The sequence below is a fragment of the Ambystoma mexicanum genome, chromosome 2q, assembly GCF_040938575.1.
Source record: "Ambystoma mexicanum isolate Mex_15411 chromosome 2q, UKY_AmexF1_1, whole genome shotgun sequence".
Classification (NCBI taxonomy): Eukaryota; Metazoa; Chordata; class Amphibia; order Caudata; family Ambystomatidae; genus Ambystoma; species Ambystoma mexicanum.
The window spans coordinates 1,291,599,605-1,291,622,793 of NC_090924.1; the positions used below are offsets into that span (position 1 = coordinate 1,291,599,605).

The 23,189-nt window shown below is 49.3% G+C and overlaps 1 protein-coding gene across 3 annotated transcripts in view; it reads left to right on the top strand.

The window, feature by feature from the left end:
• CPNE4 (copine 4) overlaps positions 1-23,189 on the top strand; it is a 1,706,709-nt gene that overhangs the window by 1,569,158 nt on the left and 114,362 nt on the right. For all 3 annotated transcript variants that reach the window (XM_069648719.1, XM_069648721.1, XM_069648720.1), the window contains exon 14: positions 1,368-1,501. In XM_069648719.1, the coding sequence (XP_069504820.1) occupies positions 1,368-1,501 (134 nt within the window). The remainder of the gene's footprint in view (positions 1-1,367; positions 1,502-23,189) is intronic.

Consider the following 23,189-nt stretch of genomic DNA (forward strand, 5'->3'; position numbering starts at 1 on the left):
ATCGTGACATAGCATATACCAACTATGCCGACTCAAGACTTACTCCCACTAACCGGGATCTATGAGCAAGATGCCGCAGCACTAACCAAGATATACACAGCTATTCAGACCTGGATGGCAGCCAACGGATTCTGCTTAAATGGAGATAAAACCGAGATCCTCATAGTAGGCACTAAAGAGACACTCAATAAACTCCCCCCTCCCTACAATACCTTCATCATCGACAACTCCACCATTACAGTCTCAACTGCAGTGAAAACACTAGGAATCTACCTCGACTCCTCCCTGCCTATTTCACGCCAAGTCAGTGCTATAGCCTCCTCCGCTGCTCTCACAACCAAGATTATCAATGCAGTCAAGCCATTCCTCTCCACAAAAAACTGCCTAGCCATTGCCAGAGCTACAGTCGGCACCAAACTCGACTATTGCAAAGCCCTCTTCCTGGGCACATCCTTAAAAAATCTCAACAAACTACAAGTCACTCAGAACAATGTCCTTAGGGCCCACATGAGCATTCCCAAAAGGGAACACATCTCACAGGCTAGGAAAGATGGACACTGGCTGCCAGTCAGAGAACGTATCCTCTTCAAAACCATGGCCATCACACACATGTGCCTCCGCCCTACCTATCGGAAAGGATCACTCCCGACCCATCCACCCGACTCACTAGATCCCATTTGGCCAACCAAATCTATGTGCCCGCCTTCAAAAGAATGAAAGCGGGAGGTTCCAGCTTCGAGTACTTAGCTCCCAAAAACTGGAATGCCCTGCCCACTAAATTAAGAAACGAAAAATCATACACTGTCTTCTGTAACCTGCTGAAAACTAACCTGTTTTAACTAAGTCTGTTGTTGCCATGCTAGTATAACATACATGTACCACCTTGCTGTTCCACAAGAACCAGTAACAATGACTCATACAACTATGCTCTGTATTATTGCTCCATGTATGACTGTACCAAGCAAGTATTCTGTAACAGTGCCACGATGCCCAAGGGCCACTGTACGCTTTATACATTTAAATAAAAATAAAATAAATAGGCTACTGCAATTCCGCAGCCGCACCACCTTGCTACATGTTGTACTTTGCTTCCGCCTAACCCTCTCCCTTGCCCAGAACACAGTTACACTACTTTTTTCGGTACACTTCTACCACTGATCGTAACACATTCAACGTTGGAGACATTTAGCCGTGTGACATATTTTAATGAATGTCAAATTTAAAAACCTCAGAGAATGGAAAAGAAACGTAGTCAGTCTGAAATATCGGACAACGCAGACGATGCCAAGGCCTTGCTTTGAATGGTGATGATTGTACATGAGATCATTGTCGGTTGACTGGATACCTGTTCTTCTCTCTCACTCAAGGGATACAAGGAGTTGTAGAAGCCTACCAGAGCTGTCTTCCAAAACTGCAACTTTATGGGCCAACCAACATTGCGCCAATCATCCAGAAGGTGGCCAAGTCTGCCTCGGAGGAAGCCAACACGAAAGAGTCAACGGTAAGCCTTGGTCATTGACCATCTCCCGCCTTAACGTGCTACAATCTCATGGGTTTCAAACCATTTGGATTGGATCCCCACATGCTTGGGATGGTAGTTGTTTTCTTAGTTTCACCAATGGTTATTTGTTTCAGGACATTTGTGAAATGTATAGTGATTAGATCAGCACCTGCGTGCCACGTGTTGATTGCCTCAAAGTTGCTTTTACCAAATGCAGCAGAGACAAATGCGCCTGTCACAACTTCTTTTCATGCTTGTGAATGTCACAAACATGATGGCACTCACCCAGTGTCGATGGACAATGAGAGAGGCAGGGGAAGGACACTACCATTTGTATTTGTGATTTGTGTTGCGCAAACCGAATTTAGGGGCCGCAGAGCTTTGTACATGTATTAGTGAGACCAAGATGGGTAACATTACAAGAGTATTCCAGAGTGGTGGTCGTCTGGCCACAGTGGACACTAAATCCCTTCTAGGAATTCCCGAAAAACCAGGGTCTTAATTTCCTATCCGAACTGCAGGCGCGCTGGAGCGCTCCCAATTGCATCCGGATGGTATTCCATCAGTGAGAAGTCCTTCTCAATCCATGCCCATGTTCTGTTCAGGTGCCCGCAATGCCCGAGCATGATTGTCTCTTTGTTTTCAATTCCCATTAATCTGATGAACAAGCAAACTATTTCACCCCAAGATGTTTTGCCTTTGGGTGTAGTCTGAGCATGCTCTGGTGGGAGAGTGTGGGGGTACCACATGATACTATTTATCCGCAGGAACTGCACTTGCTCTCATTACCACAGCCAAATTGACCATGGTCCTGTACTATATGAGTTGGTCTGGTACATTGATTTCTAATGCCATGCTGGACACACGTGTGATAAGGGCACACTGGCAGTGCTTCCATAGCACTATTACTCCCAACTTGTTAAAGCCACCTTTTATAGGTTCCCCGGTCCATGAAAGGTTTTCCCACCAGGGACATCATTTGGGGGTCGCCAGGGGTCGCAGCTGTGACCCATGAGGTCTTCCTTGTTACCCCTGTGGTCTCTCTTTCTACCCCCTAAAAAAGAATTAAAAACTGTTTTTTTCTTCTTTTTATTTAATGGAAGCTCCTGGGCTGTGGCCAGTGCTCTTTGTTTCTGGAGTGGCTGGCTTTCTTGTTCGGGCCTCTGAAAAAACAGGGGGTTCCACAAGTGTAAACCTTTAAACAGTGACCCTAAATAAGAAACAATAGGAATAACAAATAATTTGCCTTTCTGTAATTCTATACAATAATTGTTAGACTCATTAAAGGTTTAGTCTGTTCTTAAACACCTCAATTTCACAATGCAGACAAAAACGTCCAAAAAGCATTTAGAATAGAATAAGCATCCATTTCGGACTATGTATATTGCTTTTCATTAGCTTTTCTCAGAGCACAAGTGACCCCTGGGTCACTGTGCTCTGAGAGGCACAGCTCCACATCACTGATGAGGCACAACAAGGTTGAAACACGTGTCTGGGGTTGCTGTTGGTACTCTCGCTCAGAAGAGAAGTGCCATAGCATTTCGCTGCTGGACTGTCCATGTAGGGGGCGGGGGGTAAGACTGATATGCAAATGGCTATTTCCCTTCTGTGAAAGGTACAGTGAGCTAAAGTGTGGCTGCGGACTCTCGAGTGGGTACCTGCCCAAAGAACAGGTCATTTAGCCGTGTTCGTTCTCGCAGAGGGGTGACTATGACGACTTTTTGAATGTTTCTCATATGGTTTTTGTTCTTTCAAATACATGATAACAATAATACATTTGAGTTCTTGTCCAACAGTGATGGGGAAGTCTCCAGGGGGGTCATAAGTGGTTCAAACTACAAAGCGAGGAACAAACATGGTCCAGTTGGTGCGTTGGTGTTGAATATGAAGAATTAAGGAAATAATATTTTAAAGACTTTGGCTTGATTTACACAAATGTTTTGGCATGGGAAAGTCCCTTTAAATGTGTTTGTATAAATCAGGCCCTTTGCTCTTGATGATATCAAACTGTCATCTGATTAATTTAGGCATCGATTAAGGAACTGGAGACTGATTTCTTTGGTAATTGCCCTTGTTTTGCATTCTGATCAACTATGCTCTCGTTTTAACATCAAAGCTAAGTGTTATTAGTTCGTGTTATCTAATGTGTGTGTTCGGTTTGTTATAAACAATATCACAATAAAATAAATAAATAAAAATATATGTTTTGTACAACCTGACTGAAGCAACTATTTTATTTGAAGTTTTGGTCCTCCTTACCAAAACTTCAAATGAAATAGTCGCTTCAGTCAGGTTGTAGAATACCTTTGACCTTTGGGTACATTCTGAATAATGCAGGGCGCGTGTCATGGAGAGCGAGACGAATTCCAGGGCTAAATCCTAAAACACATTTGAAAGATTTAATCTTGGTTTTAAAAGATTGACTGCATAAAGGTTTGAAAGCCAAATAGGAGACACTTTTGAAAAACAGAAGCAGTTAGTAAAAATAATCAGGAGGAAGATGTCTGGATATTGGAGGGTGGGGGTGAGGAGTGGGCCGGGTATGGTGGATGTGCTCTCATGTTATCATTATAGGAAAAGCTGACTTAACAAGAATTGGCAAAGCCAACAGTTTTGGCTTTTGTGTCGGCATGTCATGAGCGTTTGACAGGTGCTGCCATAATGATACTGTCTACCCATGAGATCGAAACCACTGGAAAATAAACGTTGCCTTTGCAATGCTTTTTTTTTTTTTTTATCAGGACGTCAGTGCAAGGAATAGATGTGAAGACACGCATACTTAGCTGATGGCACACTTGGTTAAACATTTTTATTACCAATGAAGCTCATTTACAATTGCAACACTGGCAGACTTTATAAGGCACACAGTTTAATGTTACTGCTTGACAAAGCTAGCTCAAAGAGATCCCAGGAGAATGTGTTTTGGGTGGGAAGTGGCAAGTAGTGGATTGTAATGGCCATAGAGATTAGCATCAATAGCTGGGTAAAAAGTCAAACACCACCCACAAACTGAGTGGCCCTCCTTAAATCATATCCCCTTGTTTTCCAACGCTAAAGTTGTGGCTTATAAGTTCTACTAAAGGGCCACCTAATAGCCACAACTAAGAAAGAAGGGCACAATATTCAGTGCAACAGTGTAGAGTTGTCAACAGTACAAAACAAGGGTGACTCTCTGTTGTAATGTTAGATAGAAAATGCATGACTGAAGTGTGTGCAATGAACTAGAGGATAGTAGACGGGATGGGGCACTTTGGTGTCTGCACCAGCAGCAGGAAAAGCGATTCAAACATGGCATTACAAATATGAAATTCACCAAGAAAAGCAGTACTTCCGAATTTACATGTGATAACTTTAGGACGTAGGGATGGTGGGTGAAACTGGACGATTTCGACTTTAAAGCAGCACACCTGTGATTGACAGTGCACAGCTGGTATGCTCTGGGTGGAAGTCACATGGCCCCTGCCAGGACAGGACTGGAGCAAGTAGTGGATACTGTTCAAAGTTCTCAGCATATTAAATAGCTGAGAAAAGAGTAAGAGTAAAGCTTCAGAGAAGAATCCTCTGGTTAGCCAGGGCGGCTGTTCATGGGAAGGGTCTACGGATGCTCTGCTGCAAGAGCTGCTATGAAACTGCGGATCCCCCAGTGCTTGGGCTGCGCTGCCTAACTCCCGGAGATGCTGCTGGGCTGGCTCGTGTGCAAGGGCTTGAGGCCAGGCTACTAAATGTGCTACTGCTGAGGAAAGGCTGTTTGCATGAATTCCAGGGCTGCTTCCTGCTGTCACAGGGCTGCAGCTGCTTTACCATCGCTGTATAATCGCCCCCAGAGCGCCAGCGGGCCGGTTCATTGAACAAGTAGGAGGGGGTTTCCAGTACAGAGCAGAAAGAAGCCAACGCTCTATGTCTCCCTAGAGCAGTGGTATTCAAACATTTTTAATGCCGAGCCTTGCTTGAGTAGAAATAGTGTTGTCATGCCCCCAGATGCCAGATCTGCTTATATTTTATATTGAAAGCAGTCACAGTACTCCCTTTTTGAAGAGCCTTGCGCCCCCCGCCTGGCTATCCTTTGGGCCAGCCCAACAGTTTGAAGACCACTGCCCTGGAGGCTGGGAGTGGAGGGGGTGATACCTGATGTTTGCATCTTGTCTCTCCCTCATGCTTCATGCAGGAAGTAGGAGGCTGGCTGTCTCGAGCGAGCTGTTTGTCGGGCACGTGGCAGATGCTCATAGTGAAGAGTGGGCGGGGCTTTTAGAACCAGATGATATTGTCATGATGCCTACCCCCGGGGACCCAGACCACGTCCAGCAACCCCGGGAGCAGGCATCAAGTTGTCCTAAGCAAGCCCAACAACCTCTGCTAGGGGCTATTTTTTTTTTTTTTAAAACTTTTATTTATTGGCACAAAGGTCAAGACGGGCACAGTACAAAGTACATAGCAATGGGCTGACAACACAGCCGAACATACGGCACCATATCGTGAACAGGTTATACATCACAAGCTGATAGCAACTGATATCTCGGGGGAGGCGCTGAGCAGCCCAAAGGGAAAGCATAAAACCAATAGAAGGAGCTAGATCACCCGTGGCATGTCGGGCTGGTCTGGTGGAGGAGATGAGGACAGTTCCATCTCCTCTCTGCCATTTAAGTAGCTACGAAATTCCGACCAGACGTTTTGGGGTCGAGTTGTCGGAGGTAGGGAACCAATGTATTCCTCTTCGCATATCTGTGTCCAGGTGAGGGCTTTCAGCCACGTCGTAAAATTGGGGGGATTGTGGCGCTTCCAACATTGCAAAATGCATCTTTTGGCCACCATAATACTTACATTTACAAATTTTGCCATTTTCCTTACATTCTCACCCTCCCATGTACCAAATAGTACGGCGAGTGGCTCCATAGTTATCGGAGAACCAACTATTTCGGAGAGGGCCTCTATTACGGCCGTCCAGAATGTGTTGAGGGCGGGGCAAGCCCAAAACATGTGTACATGGTCTGCCTCACCGGATTTGCATTTGGGGCACACAGGGGTCTGGGTGCCTGTGAATGACGCCACTCTATATGGTGTGTAATAGAGCCTATTAAGTAGCTTAAATTGTATGCAGCGGAATCTGGCGCTTAGGGAGACCCTTCGTGTGTGTGTGCACATTATGCCCCAGAGTTCGTCTGTGATTTCAATTCCGAGTTCCCTAGCCCAGGCCTCACGCGGTTTAAGGGAGTTGTCCGCAGTGTTGTTCAGTTGTATCTTGTACAAATTAGAGATTATGCTTTTGGCACCTCCGGAATTTGCTATATAGTGTATTTCAGGAGAGTCTGGGGGTTCAATAGGGAATGAGGGCCACAACGACCGCACTGCAGCTCTAAGTCTATAGTACTGCAGCATTTCGAGTGGAGAATTGGAGTGATCAGGGCGCCATGTTTGGGGGGTGATAAAAACACCGTCGGGGAAGAGGTCAGTAAGAGCGCGGTATCCTAGGTTTTCCCAGCAGCGTATGAGATTTGGGTCGTGTGTGGGGGGGGAGTCCGGGGAACTGCCACAGGGGAAGCCACTTGTAGTATGGGCGCTGTTCCTGGTCAGAGCCTAGGATGCTCCTCCAGGCCCTAAGTGTAGCGGCCACCGGGTCCGCATGAGCATCTGTTTGAAATGCCCGGTTCAGTAGCAGTGACATAATATTGGTTCCTCCTCCCGCTAGTTTCTCAAGTTTTACGTGTATGGGCGGGTTCTGGGGCGTGTACCAATGGGAGGCATGGTGGGCCTGTGCCGCATTCCAGTACAGGCGAAGGTCTGGAGCCGTGAAACCCCCTTTGTCATAGGGCAGCGTCATGTGCTGCCACTTCTTGCGGACCGAGCCTGGGAACCAGAGAAATTGTGCGCACTCCGAATGGAGTTTTTTGAAGTATTGGATCCCAGGCCAGGTCGGCACGTTAACAAAGACATACAGGAGTTTGGGGACCACTATCATCTTTATCAGAGAGAGTCTGCCCGCCAGTGATAGAGGTAAGTTGCGCCATTTGGAGAACCTGGAGAAGACTAGGTGGGCCACTGCCTCGTAGTTATCTTTCAGTAGGGAGGCCTTGGCTAGTGATATTTGTACCCCGAGGTACCTAACCCCACCCGGGGACCAACGTAGAGGGTACTCACAAGACGGTCGTTGGGTTGCCACAGTAAGAGGGAAAATTTCGGACTTAGAGTAGTTGATTGTGAAACCTGAGAACGTACCTATCTTAGTGATGTCACGGATAATCGGGTCCAGATACGTGGAAGGGTTCCTGACATACAGGAGCACGTCGTCTGCATATAGAGAGATGATCTCTGGGGCATCTTTCAATCGTATGCCTTTCCTGCTGTGCCGAGCCCGTATATGATCAGCCATGGGTTCTATGGCGAAAGCAAAAAGGAGGGGAGAGAATGGGCATCCCTGGCGGGTGCCTCTGTACAGCGTAAAAGGGGAGGAAGGGATCGAGTTTACAAGAACTCTAGCGCGTGGGTCTGTGTATAGCAGTTTTATGTAAGAGGTCATTTTTGGACCCACACCCATTTTCTCCAGCACGGCCCACAGATATTGCCAGGAGACCATATCAAAAGCCTTTTGGGCGTCTAGTGTTACCGCCACTGCGTCCGCGCCTGGATCAATTCTGGACATCACGTTGAATAGGCGACGGATGTTCAGCGAGGTGGATCTACATGGGATGAAGCCGCACTGATCCTCATGAATCATATGGGACATGAAAGGGAGAAACCTGTTAGCAATTATCTTAGCAAAGATTTTCGTGTCGGTATTAATAAGGGATAGGGGTCTGTAAGACCCACATTCGTCTGGGGGTTTTCCAGGTTTGGGGAGGACAGTTATTAAGGCTTCTCTAAGGGAGGGGGGGAGACAATTCATACTGAGCGATTCGGTCCAGACCCCGTGCAACACAGGTGCTATTATCGCCACATGTTCCTGGTAGAACTCAGAAGTGAGCCCATCCGGGCCAGGCGCCTTGTTTTTGGGGAGGCCCGATATCACCTGAACTATCTCCTCCAGGGTAAATGGGGCGTCTAATATTTCCTGGGTGTCTTGGGAGATAAGAGTCATAGGGATGCTCTCAAGGAGGTCGTCTAGGTCTTGGGCAGAGTGTTCTGGTTGGGGACCATACAGATTGGCGTAGAAGTTGGTGAAAGTGTCTAGTATGGACTGATCTGACCAGTGTCTCTCTCCACTGCCATCTATGATGCTGTCGATGCGAGTCCCACCCGTCTCAGCACGCACTAGCCTGGCTAGGGTTCTACCTGGTCTATCCCCTTCCCCATATCTTCGGGCTGCGACAGGGCGTGTGTGGTATTGTACTTCCCTCATAGCGTGTGATTCAAACTTTTCCAACTCTGATCTGATTGCAGCTAGGGTCGTCGGGGACTGAGTGGTCAGGTAGTCCTGTTCAAGTGCTTTAAGTTTGGTTTCAGAGTTGGTTAAGGCCTGCCTTATAGCCTTCAGGACCCCAGCTTCTCTGGAGATACACATCCCCCTAATATAAACCTTGAACGCCTCCCACCGGGTACCTTCGGGTGTATCGGTTGTGTTGTTGTTTTCAAAGAATGTAGTTATATCGGCTAGGATCTCTGCTTTAAAAACGATGTCTGATAGGGCGGTGGATTTGAAGCGCCAGTGGGGTCTTGGCGGCGCTGCGTTGCCGAGTTGAATCTGTAGGAGTACAGGGGAATGATCAGATAGCGTGCGTGCAAGTATCGTGACATCTGCGACCTTCCCAACCAGTCTGCCCGAGAGCAGAAACAAGTCTATTCTCGAGGAGCTGTCGTGCACAGTGGAATAGAAAGTGTAGTCTCTGTTGTGGGGGTGAAGCGTCCTCCATACATCATGTAAATTGAGAGAATCCATATGTAGGAGGAGACGTTTGGTCGCTCGCGGTGTGGGTCTGCGACTGGTCGTCGACCTGTCTAGTAAACTGTCCAGTGTTAGGTTCATGTCCCCTCCCCATATTATGGGGACGTCTATGTATCTCATGAGTAAGGCCGCCACTCCGTCAAAGAACTCGGGGGAGTCAATGTTGGGTGCGTATACGTTGACCAGTAAGCATTCTTCGTGTGCCAGGGTGCAATGCAGGATCACATATCTGCCTTCTGCGTCAATATGCGATGAGTGGAGAGTAAAGTGGACGGATTTGTGAATGAGAGTCAGGACCCCTCTAGCTTGGGTGGAGTATTGGGTGAAATATCTGTTGAGACCCCAGGTTTGTGCAATGTTCGACGACAGGTGTTTAAGGGCATGTGTTTCTTGTAGTAGGAGAACCTTGACCCCGTGTCGTTGTGCGTAGGCCACAATCCTACGAGCTTTCGTGAAATTTGTCAGGCCACGTATATTCCATGACATCATTTTAATCGCCATGTAAGCAGCCTATGGGTCATCCCAGGTAAAGGCACCCCCCTCGAGAAATGCCATGAGTGCCGCCATGCTGCCCCGCCACCATCGTGTGTAGCCCGCCCTAGCCCCCGTGCCATTTTGAGTGAAACCTACCCCAACTTTGCCGCCCCCCACCCCCACCGCCCTGTTCCAACTAGCAGTGTGTGAATACCCACCCCAAAAGTGAACTATTGAATGCCATCCCCAACTTGGCAGTGCGTGAGAAAAAGCCCAACCGGGGCAAAGACATAAACATTTAAATTCTACAGGAATTGCAGCTGCAATGGGGGCCACCGCTGCCGTTCCGCCCACCAGTATTGATACGAATCGTGAATAAACAGCATGATCAGAAGTTCGGCTAACATAAATGAGGTTACAGGACAAGGATACATGTATTGGCGGATATTAAGACTGACTCATAAGGAGAGGACAGTGTCCAAATCTAGTCGTTGTCCATCGGGCCCTCCGGTGGCTCTGCCAGTGGAATCTGAGCCTCGATGAACTTTACAGCCTCGTCCGGGACCGTGAAGAAGTAGAGCTTGTTGCGATGAGTGAATTTTAGGCGTGCGGGGAAAAGCATAGCATATTCAATCTTCCTATCGCGCAGCATTTTCTTCACTCCGGGGAATCTGCGTCTCTCCATTTGCACACCCACTGAAAAGTCAGGGAAGATCCTAATTACTTGTGAGTCCATCCTTAATTCCCCCTTCTCCCTGGCCAGGCGAAGTATAAGATCCCGGTCCTTGTAACTGAGCAGTTTTGCTATGATAGGTCTGGGGAAGTCCCCTGGACGCGGTCGAGGTGCTAGGGATCGGTGAGCTCTTTTGACCGTGAAGAATGGCGAGAGCTCAGGGTCATCCAGGAGGTCTCTGATGAGTTTTTCCACCGCTATTTCCATTCGCCCTTTGAGTGCAGTTTCGGGGACCCCAATTATGCGAATGTTATTTCTCCGCGACCTCGATTCGAGGTCATCGCATTTAGATTTGACCTGCTTCATGTCTCGGACGAGTTCTGAAACTGTGTTTTGCAGGACATGCACGTTGTCTTCGGTGGCGCTAGTCCTTTGCTCTACTTCCGTAATCCTGGTCCCGTGCTGGTCAAGCTTAGCCCTTAGTGATGCCACATTTGCGTTAATGTCATCAAGTTTTTCATGAAATGCTGCAAAGTTTTTAGCCATGGATTCCATCATAGTGGCCAGGTCTGGCTGCGGGGGGTCCGGGGGAAGGACGACCTCCTCCTGGGTTGTAGGGGATGATGCCTGGTCACCCCTGGGTGTCGCCCTGGCGAACTTATCCATTGCCCCGGCTTTGCTGGTGGCTCGTGATCTATTAGACATTCTTCTGGGGGGGAGTCGGGGAAAGAACGCTGCTATAGATGTTGGAGGGGGCCCGAGTCGCCCGACACTGTGCCGGACCCCGCCGGGGCCCTGTCACGGCCACAAACGCCGCAGGTGGAGAGAGCCAGGGGAGGACAGGCGGGGCCTGTGTGACTTGTGTCGCTAGGAGTATGCCCGGGCCTGCAGGCAGAGTGTCCCCTCTGGGATGAATGGGTGAAACTGTTCGGAGCTACGTACTTTTGGATATTGGGATGCCTTCACCCCCCGCAGCCCTTTGGAACCAGCAAATCCGGGTGGGGGATTCCCAGCACTTGAGTATGTGGAGTCTGATCAGGCGCGGCGCCTCCAGGCGGCCATGGAAGTGATGGGATAATAAGACACTGCGAGTGGGTCGCGGGGGGCCACAAGCACCGTGGGCGCACAGAGTTGGGGGGAAGCAGAGCAGGTCTATATCTAGGCAGTCCCCCTTGGTTCGTATATCAATACACTCGTCGCAATACCAGTAGCGGGGTAGATGGAGGACCCCCAGCAGGGCGTAGAGTGGTCGCCAGCACCCACCTTACAGCCTTTAGGGTGGCTAGACCCGTATGTTCCTCGGCGTAGGGCGGTAAGGGGGCCGGTCGCAGCCGGATATGTCGCAGTGTGGATGGAGGGATCTCAGGCCCACGAACGAGTATTCCGCCGCCTCCGACCAGCTCAGGCCGCCCCCGCTCTCCCAGCCCGGGGGGGCCGCACCCGCGCGCGAGCAGGCGCCGGGGCCTCAGCCCAGTCCTTGGCTGCAGGGGCGGTCCGGCACTCCACCCGGCAGGCAGCCGCCAGAGCAGCCACTCCGAGGGGTTGATGGCGCAGTCCACGCCGCCGAGGGATGTGCGGCAGTCCAGCACAGGTGCACCCCAGGGGGGGTGATAGGGTAGCCTGCTCTTCGGTGGGATGAGGGGCCAGTCCCGCTCACCGCTGCGGCCACCACAGGTCAGATATGTCGCTGTGTGGGTGGGCGGTGGGTTCTCAGGCCCACGGATGTGAATCCCGCCGCCTCTTAGATCAGCCCAGGCAGCCCGGGGGCCCCGCGCCCAGACGCGAGACGGGCCGGTACCCCGCCCGGCCGGCAGCCGTCAGAGCAGCCGCGCCGAGGAGGCCAGCCGCCCGTACCCGGCCGGGGGCGGCAGGCGTCACAGGCACACACGGGAGTGAGGATCCAGCCGAAGCAAGGGGGCCGCAGGCAGTCAGCTGATGGCGGCGTCCCGGGCGGTAACGGCCCGGCGGCCGATGCTGGAGCGGGCGGGAACGGGCCCGCAAGGAGGCCGGATGCCGCCGCCGGCCCAAACACTCGATACTCCGGATTCCGGCTCCGATTTCGTCCCAGATTTCGGGCACCAGGAGAGAAAAGCGTTTGTGGGAGAAACGTGGCAGTAGTGGTGGGGGAAGAAGAGGATCAGCGCCGATGTCAAGCAGATTCTGGTGGGCAGGAACGGAGCTCGCTAGCTAGGCGGCCATATTGCTTGGCTGCTCAACAGCGCCCCTCTGCTAGGGGCTATTTGTGTCCAGTCCTGGCGCCTATGGCGCCAGGCTCATATGGAGAGACAGTCCTGGCGCCATAGGCGCCAGGCTCATAGATTAAAACATACCTGATGCAGACCATGCTGCAAGCTTACCTGATGCAGACCATGCTGCAAGAGCTCCAAGCCAAAAGAGGCTTGGAAGGGACTACTTTACTTAGGGACTATTTTTTACTCGGGCGGGGCTGGGGAGGAATACTTACCTGGGACTACTTTGGAGGCTATTTAAACCACGCCCGAAGAGCAGCACACACTTCGCGTTATTCTGCATCCAGCAGCGTAACGCTCACCGTGCCTGCAAGTCTGCATCCAGCCTTCTGCCACGCCCGCCTCGAGTTTGGAGCTCCTAGAAAAAGGGAGAAAGAAGGAGAAAAGGTTAGAACAAGAGCAATACCTTTAATACTTACCTGAATTCCCGATCCATCGCGCCTTTGAGCTGGAAGAAAGAAGTTATTTTATGCGCGCCGCCTCGCCTGCTGCAGCACCGCACTGAACTCACCGGGCTTCGCAGCATCTTCATATTCCACCGCATCCTCCTGCATGTTCCCGCCGCACTCCGGCACCTAAGGAGAAGACAAGAACAGCAGGTGAGCCAAGGGAATACACAGAGGAATATTAGTTACCCCCCCATAGACTTACCTGATTTTACCCCCGGGGGTACTATCCCTCCTCATGGGTCGGCGCAGCTTCCACTGCATCTTTGCCGAACCCCGGCCCCTAAGGGGAAACAAAAGGACAGCAAGGTGAAACAAAGGGACTAACAAAGGGAACCCTCCTCACCACAATAGACTTACCTGATTTTACCGCCAGAGGTATTATTCTACAAGACTTCATACTTTCTCTCAGCGCCTGAATGAGGGAGAAAGCAACAGGTTACATATTGACATTATTTTATCGAACTGTGTTGGAAAATACAAAACCTTACCAGAATACCACCGGTTGCCAAGAGGAACTCTTCATTAGGGTCAAGCTGCAACCTGCCAGACAAGAGTGAAAGTCAGGCATTTGAACTCTTACGAACTTTATACTTACGGCGTCTTTCCGGGAATCTCGGAGTCAATATTGTTCTGGAACTCACTAATTCCTTCGAGCCAGTGAAGCAACTGGTTATGCGCCCCTGCGCTCAATGCAGGATGGAGTGCTCATCTTTTCAAACCATCAGGTGAGACCATAAGAGGGGACATCAAAGGCGATCTGTGGGGAGAACAGCGGGGGCGGGGGGATTTACGCTCAACTCCACGGGTGGTAAATTCCCTTTCTCCATTTGCAGAAGAATATTCCTACGGGCCAAGCAAACTAAGCTAGGTGGGCCAGTCCAGTCTGTCTTCTCGGCCCTACGCGTCACATTGGTGGAGACCGCAGCTGTCCAGTTCCGATCGACGCCTCTGTGGGAGCCAGGTGAGCGTAACAGATATGTCCTCCTGCATTTGGCCACTAACCTGAATTCATGGTTAGTGCGTAACAATCAATCTCCTATGACAAGGTTCTCACAAAGTCGCGTAATGATGCAAATATGTTTTCAGTTTTTATTATAGAGCAACATACAAAAAAGGCAATTGGGGCTCACAATCTATTTATTTTATTTTATTTATTTGCTTATGCCGCGCCGACAGGCCATGGGCCTCAGGGCGCCACAAAAACACACCAGGACGAACAAGTAGGACAGAACAATGGATTTAGATTAAGCGAAACCACGGTGTAGCGTTAGGGGGAGAGAACAGAGAGGGAACAAATCTAGGGGTGTCCCCTATATGCTTTCTCTCAAACTTGAATGGGCCTCCCACCTCGATAGTTCAGGCTCCCTACTCCCAAATGTGTTGATAGAATATGGGTTCACTACAGCCAGGCAACCCCTTCTGTCTAAGCTTGCCCTGATCCATGGGGCCCTGAAGACCATAGCCTTATCTCTCTGACTCACTCACAGGGCTCCTAGGTGATATAACCCGGGGTAGTCTGATGGCCCTGTCGTGCCTTTCCTCTGGTTACTGTATATCAATCCTTATCCTCACTCTCCTCTCCTTACTCCGATCCCCACTCTTCTCCACTCTCCTGATGTATCCTCTCTCTCACTCTTTCTCTCACTCTAATTCTCTACCTTCTGGTCATATCACTCCTTTCACTTTTCCTGCCTCCATTCCCCTCCTCTATACTTGCGGCCCCTTCCATGCCTTATCTCAATCCACCTCTCTACCCTCCTTTGCCACTCCTGGTCCAATCCCCCCTAGCCTCCTGATCTCTTCTATCTCGCTCTCCCGTACTCACACTCACTCATGCACATCCAAACATACATCAGAATTGGTGTCAGCAACAGGCCTTACCTTTTCTGGACGTTGGCAGCTGGAAGATGAGGGGTATGGCTTTCCTGCCCAGAAGCCACTCTTAAGGGAGCATCGTAAGAACACTTGAAGAAGAGTGGTCTCCAGGAAGATGACAAGGTAGGAAACCCCCTCCAAGGGGAAAATCCTCCTAACAGGAGACGGTCCGCTGTTCATAGAGTAGCGTAGTACTTGAAGATATGCAGCCAGGAGCAATAGAAGAGGAGGCGAGCTGCGGAGTCAGGAGTAATCCCGGTGTACAGTGAAGCTGTAGAAGGCAGATCTCCAAGGAAGGGAAGAATTGGCGGTCAGGAAACAACATGGGGAGCAAGAAGGAAGGAAGGAGAAGCAAGGATCCAGACAATATAGAAGGGGAATATTAGGAGCGTCAGGGAAGGGAGAGAGACTAAACAGAATAATCCCAAGAGAAGGAACCCCAGGAGTAATATGTCTGCTCAATGAAAGGAGCATTGAGACACGAAGAGTCCTGTGCCCGTAACGTGCTTGTGGCGCGATTGCGTCAGTGTCCTGGCGCCATCTTGGGATGTTCCGTGAGGTCTGTCGGAGGCTCCAACGATCAAACAGCCGCCATGATCGGTGCGGTGCCACAGCCGTGACAATTGGTGCCACTCACTCAAATCCAAGACCATACCTTCACTCTCTACAAGCAAGCCTAATCCCTCCTCCAAGTCCTCCTCCACCAGTTGCTCACTCCTCTCTCATCTCTAGGCCCTCCTTCACCCCCTCCAACTTCACCTAAGCACCTTCGACTGCAGACTGACTCCCTTGGCTTTGTATAGCCCTCTCCTTTCTGTCGACAAAGATCTCTAAGCTCCCATTGGGTACTCTACTCAGCTCCTTCCCTGGTACAATTTCTTTCAGATCTATTCCTGTTCCTCCCATCACCTTCCATTGTGTTCTGGAAGTTTCCCTGGAGGGCCTCATGGGGGCATCAAGCCCCATCCCCTTTTGAGCCTCATTTCCAGCTTGCCAGGGGTCTCTGGCATCATGTGTACTCTGACTCCCCCCTGTAAGTATTTGTTCAATAAGGGTTTGTGCAGTGACCCCTGGTCTCCCCTAGAACTGTGCAGTCCCTTGCTGGTTCCAGCTCCACAGCTGCTGCGCCACTGCTCCCCTGCAGTCGGTCTGGGGGTTGTGTGGTAGGTGTTGGGTCTCCCATTCGACTCCTGAAGGGGGAAAGGCAGTTCATCTTCCTTAAAGCAACCACTCCCTTTCTCCTGTTGCAGGCAGGCTCTACATGGTCGGAACCAGGTGCCTTTTGGTACTCGTTGTCCTTGTTGTTTATCTTTGGATCTTTTTATATTTTCTCAGGAGCCACCTCAAAAGATTAGAAAGAGAGACCTGGCCAGGGCAGAGGCTGCTAGGCACCAGAATAGCGCAAGGGGCGCCAATCCATATGTGCCCTCAACACATTCAGGGCCGCAAGGAACATGGAGGGGGGATCTGTGAACTCTCCCACCGCCTCTTTAGTCTGGCATTGCACTAGTAGGCCGCCTACCCCAGGCCCGCGAGAGATCCCCAAGCCCCCCAGACAGGGTCCATTGCCCTGTCACTGCCCTCAAAACGTCAAACTCCATTGAAACAAGAGTGATGAGTGTGCACTTACCACCGTGTGCAGCCCATCCTACTCCAAGGAATGCACACCTGCTTACACAAAAGGTTATAGTAAAGGTGGAAACATTATTTATTATTCCAATGCCAACACAAAGAAAATCTCATGTGGGGTCCTAATGTATGCAATTTGGAACCTTAGTATAATGTTGATGTTACGGCTGGTTAGCGCTGAGTATAGTTATATGATATGTAACAATGTTTAGCGCTACTAAATACCCACCAGTATTCAAAGCACAGCTGCATATAAAAGCCCATTGCTCGGTATAGCTCGTGATCAGCTCGCACTCTCCGCACTCAGGCCTGCTTCACTGGACTTGACTCTAACAGAGCCTCGAATGTTCTCAGCAAATAGTTTATGGGTGATGGGTGATGGGTCTTGGACCGGGAGTTTTAGTCCCAGAGAGGGGCTGCACTGCCGCTTCTCTATCCCCTGAAGAGGTCATCATTAAGGAGGGTGGTAGACTGGGAATTTTCCACTTTGCACACTAGGGGCCTCATTACACGGTATGCGGTAACCATGGCGGTTGCCGCCGGTATTTTACCGTGTCCGCCTTGGTGGATGGCGGAATTACCGCCCTACTCCAAGGTGAGCAGGGGTGGTAATTCCCCATTCACCAAGGCACTTCCCCATTCCCATTTTTGCCTCCATAGGGCTCAATGGGAACGGGGAAGAAGCTAATTACGGTACCGCAAATTGCGGTACCGTAATTAGCACCAAGGTCCCTTTCGGGCCCGTTCCTTAACAGCTGGTAAAACCAGCCGCTGAGGTCGGGTCCCTCAAAGGGACCTCGTAGTAAGGCGGTAAGGGTTTACCGGGACCGGTGCGCTTACCGGTACCGGTAAACCCTTACCGCATTCCGTGTAATGAGGACTCTAAGGCGATTGAATTAGGGAGACATTTGCATAAAAAAATACAAAAGCAGTAGCTGTCTTCTCATCGCTCCTACCTTAAGTTGTTTCCAAATGATAGCAGCATGTTGTTGACAGCTTCCTTTCAGTCCTACCTGCGACAGAAATATACAAGGGGTTTCGCTTTGATTCTTGAAAGTCTCTGCTAGTCAGAACAAAGAGATGATTTAGTTATCTTTTTCAGTAGCAACAAAAGTAAGCAGGCACACATGCGAAATGATTTCGCAACTTACTGTGTATAGTGCAGCCCCTTGCCTCCTGTAGGGGGACTTTGCGTAACCATGAAAACTCTTTGACGTAGCAGGCTTGCGAAGAGCGAGGCGCCATTTTAGCAGCACACCAAACTCGCACGAGGCAGAGTTCCCGTTCAACGCCAGTGCTAGTGCAAGAATAGTCCTACCTTCCCAGTGTGATTCTATTTGGCATCTGCGGCGCTTGTGCATCCCGTCAATTTAAGGGACATACATGTGATAGGAGACCCCCAAAGACAATGGGCCTCATTACGACTGTTGCGGTAAGGCATCAACAGCACTGGTAGTGCTACGGGCGCCGTTGTTGCCATGCCGCAACATTATGAGTTTGCTCGTGGTGCCGCTCTGGACGCCTGGTCCGACCAGTCGTGCAGAGTGGCACCCGTGAGCAGACCAGGATGGTAGCAACGGTACCGTTATGAATGGTACCACTGCTACCATCCTCCTCATTCCCACTGAGCCCTTTGGGGGATCAAATGGGAATGGGGACGTACTGACTCTGGGTCCCGCAAAAGGGAATTACCGGGCCCTCCAAGGTCGGAATGGCCCGGTAAGTCCCCTTTTGCGGGACCCGGAGCCGGACCCGAGTTTGGGGTTAGCCATGCACTTATTAAGGGCATGGCTAACTCCAAACTCTTATTAAGGCCCAATGTGTTAATCTAGCAACACTCATTATTTTATCTTTGGTCATTAGTGACCCGTCTATACATTTTCTTGTATCGGATCTTGTAGTGGCACCCACTACGGCACCATAGCCATTTAAATTCCTCAAAAGGGATCACAATTCATTTTTGAAGGATGACAAAACATACCAAGTGGTATTTCCAAATATCTATGTTTTACCACCAGTAAGGTACTGTTCTGCTAAAGTGGAGACTTCCTGATTCCTGCATTTGATAATCCAAGGGAAAAAGTTGCAAATCTCGGAATGAAGCTCTTAGTTTCCTTACCCAGGTCGCTTGTACCCCTTTGCGTAACACTGGAAAGTGCTCTCTCATGCACCGCCACAGTGTAACTCAGAATGAAGCTCTTAGTTTCCTTCCCCAGGTCGCTTGCAACCCTTTGCGTAACCCTGGAACATGCTCCCTCATGCACCGCCTCAGTGTAACTCAGAATGAAGCTATTAGTTTCCTTCCCCAGATCGCTTGCAACTCTTTGCGTAACCCTGGAACGTGCTCACTCATTCTCGGCTATGGTGTAACTCCGAATGAAGCTCTTAGTTTCCTTCCCCAGGTCGCTTGCAACCCTTTGCGTAACCCTGGAACGTGCTCTCTCATGCTCCGCCACAGTGTAACTCAGAATGAAGCTCTTCGTTTCCTTCCCCAGGTCACTTGCAACGCTTTGCGTAACCCTAGAACATGCTCTCTCATGCACCGCCACAGTGTAACTCCAAATGAAGCTCTTAGTTTCCTTCCCCAGGTCGCTTGCAACGCTTTGCATAACCCTGGAAAATGCTCTCTCATGTCTAACTCAGAATGAAGATCTTAGTTTCCTTCCCCAGGTCGCTTGTACCACATTGCGTAACCCTGGAACATGCTCTCTCATGCACCGCCACAGTGTAACTCCAAATGAAGCTCTTAGTTTCCTTCCCCAGGTCGCTTTCAACCCTTTGCGTAACCCTGGAACATGCTCTCTCATGCACCGCCACAGTGTAACTCAGAATGAAGCTCTTAGTTTCCTTCCCCAGGTCACTTGCAACCCTTTGCGTAACCCTGGAACGTGCTCACTCATGCACCGCCATGGTGTAACTCCAAATGAAGCTATAAGTTTCCTTCCCCAGGTCACTTGCAACGCTTTGCGTAACCCTAGAACATGCTCTCTCATGCACCGCCACAGTGTAACTCAGAATGAAGCTCTTCGTTTCCTTCCCCAGGTCGCTTGCAACCCTTTGCGTAACCCTGCAACGTGCTCTCTCATGCACCGCCACAGTGTCATCCCTTAAGAAAATAATTGCTTTGCACTGTGCTTGCATGTTCTAACATCCCATTGTTCATGGTCTGTCTCCTTGCCCATACTAAAGTCTTCAGCCTCTGTAATATGTCAGGCATAATTATTTAACTTTATCCTGAGTAAATCTAGCTTTTGCTTTCGTATTGTGTGGTCTCGCAAACTCCTCCTCTTTTGAGTCCATGAGTTATTCTTCTGCTCACTGACCTGTCCCTGACCGATGGTACTCAAGGCTATCTACAATCCCATTTTGGTCCTATCATACTTGAAACTATCAGCCTCCCTGCGATGTTTAATGCCAGAATTCATTGGCCCTCATTAAGATTAGGTCTGGAGAAAATGCCGGGAATAATGCCGGAACTACCGGCTCTGGCATTTTTTACAGGACGGCTTTCTCTGACTTTGCCGGTAGGGGCAGTGAACTACCGGCAGGCCTGACCTGCAGGGAGTTCAGGCCCCTACCGGCAAAGAATTACTGGCAGACTCGTAATGAGGGCCAATAGGCTCTGGTGTTCAGGATATAGCTTTGCCTTTATACTAGGGGCAGCTGTCTCTCCTCGATGGTCTTCACTGAATGCTGTACGGTTCTTCTCTTTCTCACATCCTTCTTTTTCTGGTGGCATTCTCATTTGTTGTTGCAGTCTGTTCGCACCACTGAGGGAGTACTGCTCACCACCTCCAGAGGGTATGTCTTTGACAAGCTTGGATTGACCGGTAGTGCAATAGGCCCATTTCTGAACCAAAAACACAAAATGCTAGTGTGGGCCAGTTTTTTTTGGTCAAAGTGGGCCACTTATTTGGCAAATTTGGGCCAGTTTGATGAGTTACTTCACTATGCAGCTAATAGGTTTGACCAGTGTTACTGAATACATATTTTTTCAAATGCACAATTTGCATCACATTTGATCAAAACACTTCCCCTTGGGTACTATTCAAACAGTACCACAAAAGGAAACTGCCATTTGCAACTGCGGGCCACTTTTTCATTAGGTCTAATGAGGAACTCATTTTTATTGTACAATGTGCTTCTGGGGCCCCCCTTCTCTCTTGGTGCCTCCTTCACTATGTGTTTATCTGCATTTTTGCCTAAGGAATTTCACATTCAATTCAAAAGCCTTCTTTTATGATCTGGAACTGCACTACTTCCACTGCTTGCTTCCTCAGACTAGGACAAAATATACCACATGGGTCATCGAGTGCAATCCTCAAAATCCAATTCCTCTCCAGGATTTCAGTACAACCAGCCACAATACATTGAAATGTGATGAATCTAAAAAGGCAATATACATGGTGTGGTTGGGCCTCTGAAGGACAGGTTTTGGCGATCCCTGGTTTTTCTTCTCTTTGCTCTCCCAACTAAACTTCCTTTTGGCTCAGTGCTTAATGTGTGGGGTGGCTTGCCAGGGCTTAGCCCCTACCCTTATTTTTAAGCACAGCTTGATTATGTTGTGGTGTTTTGGCAATGTTATTATTTTAACTGTCAGTCAGTCATAATAACATAACAACCAATGACAGTGTGCGTTGGCCAGGGTCTCTGCATCCTGCGCTGGCTCATTGTTACTCACAAAACTGATGACCCAGGTTGGCAAAGCAGGACTATTTATCCATTTCCATGTCAAACAATGAGATGCAAGCTGACAATCCTGGGCACTGATGCTGGCAATGTCCACACACTGCTCCACTCAGCCTGCATGACAACATTGCTGTAAATTATCTAGTGTAATAACCAGCAGGGTGGATTGACAACAACAGGACAGTCACCAGCCAACAGCTCCAACACAGGGGCATAGTTAGTGAAAAGACCCATATTGATCAGGAAAGCCAGTCACGGGTGCCAACCTATGCAAGACGCTCTTGCTGCAGTGTTTGAGAGGCAACTCAACAGTTCAGTGATGATTTTGCCTACATTTGCTCATCAATTTACCATAGGAGGAAAGCATGTTTGCTCTTTTTTTTCCTGTGGTTAGATGGTTAACATGCTCCACTTTACACCTATAGGATTAGAGAAACATGTCAACGATGATGGGTTTTAAAGAAACACAAACATTTATTTTAGTTTTAGCGCTTTAACCCCAAATATGTTGACACCATATGGAGCAGCCATGTGACACCGTATAGAGCAGCCATGTGACACCATATGGAGCAGCCATGTGACACCGTATGGAACAGCCATGTGACACCGTATAGAGCAGCCATGTGACACCATATGGAGCAGCCATGTGACTCCATTTGGAGCAGCCATGTGACACTGTATAGAGCAACAGTGGGTGGTGTCAATAGTAGAGGGGGAACTGCCCCCCCCCGACCCGTATCCAAGAGAATATTTGGGCCCTGGCACTTATCTTAGAAGTTAAGCACTGCTTTGGCTTCTATAATTATTTCTGCTCTTTCAGTGGCCAAAAGGAGTTGACTGTGCTTGCTTTTAGCAGGATGACATTTCCAAGCCTTCCACCAATGGTACATACCTGGAAGTAGCACCGATCATGACACGGCACTGCTTTTTGGAGAACACAATTTTTCATGTGTCCCCCAGTCAACATTCGATTTTTATGGGGTTTCTCCCTCACATGTTCAAAAGGTACAATGTTCAAATACAAATGGGAAGTGAAAGAAGTAAAATTAAGACTGCTAAAATAATTACATAATAAAATCTGTCCCCAGATCCTTACCAATCAGAATAGAAAAGATGAGAGCCTGTATCGTCCAATTTCAACAGGTGCAGTCTCATCAGTTGTCGCAGGAGGATAGCTCGGGGGTAACGTGCTGGCATTGGAAGCAGGACGACATGGAGCAACCTGTGTTTGATCCCCAGGTCCACGCTTAGAAATCTCTGGGTATTAACCGCCTTCTAAATAACCAATCATATATCAGTGCAATCATGATATTATTAATAAAGGACAGCACCACCGAACTGCAAACTGTGAAGTCTTATGACCACCCTCACTATAGGCCGGCTTGGTCCAGTGTGGACCTGCAGCATCGTTTCTGGCTGTGGGTTTCCCCTTCAAGAGATAAAGCACTGCTGGCCAAGCACTCCTAAGTATCCTTGCTACAACCTATGGAAACACTGCTTGGGTATTCACCAGTCACCCTTCCATCTGTAGTATCTGGATCTTTGTTTAGGTGCACCCACCATGGTCATTTCGGTCCTTACACCAGCCCCTGTATTATTTATCTGTGAGTATACTAGAAGAGGTTCCTTTAATTTCATAAAGCATCATAGGACAGGCTGGAGTTCTGCCTTGGTGAGAAGGTTGGCCTCCCAATCTCAGATCTCAGACACATTACCTCTGATGCTTCTAATTCTTGGGCTATCGTGATGCCACACACCTCACTGCCATAGACAGCCT